At 61.3% G+C, this 1,365-nt stretch overlaps 1 protein-coding gene across 1 annotated transcript in view; it reads right to left on the bottom strand.

Moving 5' to 3' along the window:
• Positions 1–1,258: 1,258 nt before the first annotated feature.
• Positions 1,259–1,365, bottom strand: part of DCTN1 (dynactin subunit 1) — a 54,953-nt gene continuing 54,846 nt past the window's right edge. The window contains 1 exon segment of the mRNA XM_031065266.1: positions 1,259–1,363. Within this exon segment, the coding sequence (XP_030921126.1) occupies positions 1,259–1,363 (105 nt within the window).

Below are 1,365 nucleotides of genomic sequence, written 5' to 3'. Positions count from 1 at the left end.
CAGCGGCACGCTCACAGTGTCCCCAAGGGGACAGCCACACGCTCACAGTGTCCCCAAGGGGGTGGGACCCGGGGGGTGGCGCTGGGGTGGAGCAGGGGGTCCTCACCCGCCCCATCCCATGGGAATGGGGGATCCCTCGGGATTGGAGTTTGTCAGAACAGGGGGTGCCTCGAAATTTGGGATCAGGAATTGGGGTCCCTTGGGATGGATTGGGGTCCCTTAGGAACGGGAGTTTCTTGGGCTTGGGGTCCCTCAGGTACAGGGGGTCCCTTGGGATTGGGGTCCCTCAGGATTGGGGTTCCTTGGGATTGGAGTTTGTCAGAACAGGGGGTGCCTCGAAATTTGGGATCAGGAATTGGGGTCCCTTGGGATGGATTGGGGTCCCTTAGGAACGGGAGTTTCTTGGGCTTGGGGTCCCTCAGGTACAGGGGGTCCCTTGGGATTGGGGTCCCTCAGGATTGGGGTTCCTTGGATTGGGGGTCCCTCAGATACAGGGGATCCCCTGAGATTGGGGTTCCCTCAGGATTGGGGTTCCTTGGATTGGGGGTCCCTCAGGAATGGGTTTTTTTTGTGACTGGTGTCTCTTGGAATTGGGGTTCCCCAGGACTGGGTGTTCCTTGCGATTGGGGTCCCTCAGGTACAGGGGATCCCCTGAGATTGGGGTTCCCTCAGGATTGGGGGTTCCTTGGGACTGGAGTCACTCAGAATTGGGGGACTCTCAGGAATGGGGGTTTTTGTGACTGGAGTCCCTTGGAATTGGGGTTCCCTCAGGAATGGGGGTCCCTCGAGATTGGGGTCCCTCAGGAGGGGGGGTTCCTTGGGATCCTTCAGGATTGGGGGTTCCTTGGGATTGGGCTCCCTCAGGTACAGGGGATCCCTTAGGATTGGGGTCACTCAGAATTGGGGGACTCTCAGGAACGGGGTTTTTGTGACTGGAATCTCTTGGAATCGGGGTTCCCTCAGGACTGGGGGTTCCCTTGTGATTGGGGTCCCTCAGGATTGGGGATCCCTTGGGACTGGGGTCTCTCAGGACTGGGGTCCCTTGGAATTGGGGTTCCCTCAGGAACGGGGTTCCCTCGAGATTAGGGGACGCCTTTGGGATTGGGGTCCCTCAGGCCGGGCTGTCAGAGCTGGGGGTCCCTCTCAGAGCAGGGGGTCCCTCAGGCTGGGCTCTCAGAGCTGGGGGTCCCTCTCAGAGCTGGGGGTCCCTCAGGCCGGGCTCTCAGAGCTGGGGGACCCTCTCAGAGCTGGGGGTCCCTCAGGCTGGGGTTCTCAGAGCTGGGGGTCCCTCAGGCCGGGCTCTCACCTTCAGGAAGGACGAGGACGGGAAGGTGCCGAAGGTGGTGGAGACGCCGGCGCCCGGCT

This window comes from Geospiza fortis, unplaced genomic scaffold (assembly GCF_000277835.1).
Source record: "Geospiza fortis unplaced genomic scaffold, GeoFor_1.0 scaffold806, whole genome shotgun sequence".
Lineage (NCBI taxonomy): Eukaryota > Metazoa > Chordata > Aves > Passeriformes > Thraupidae > Geospiza > Geospiza fortis.
Note: the sequence above shows the minus strand (reverse complement) of the source record. Positions and strands in the feature narration are given on the sequence as shown.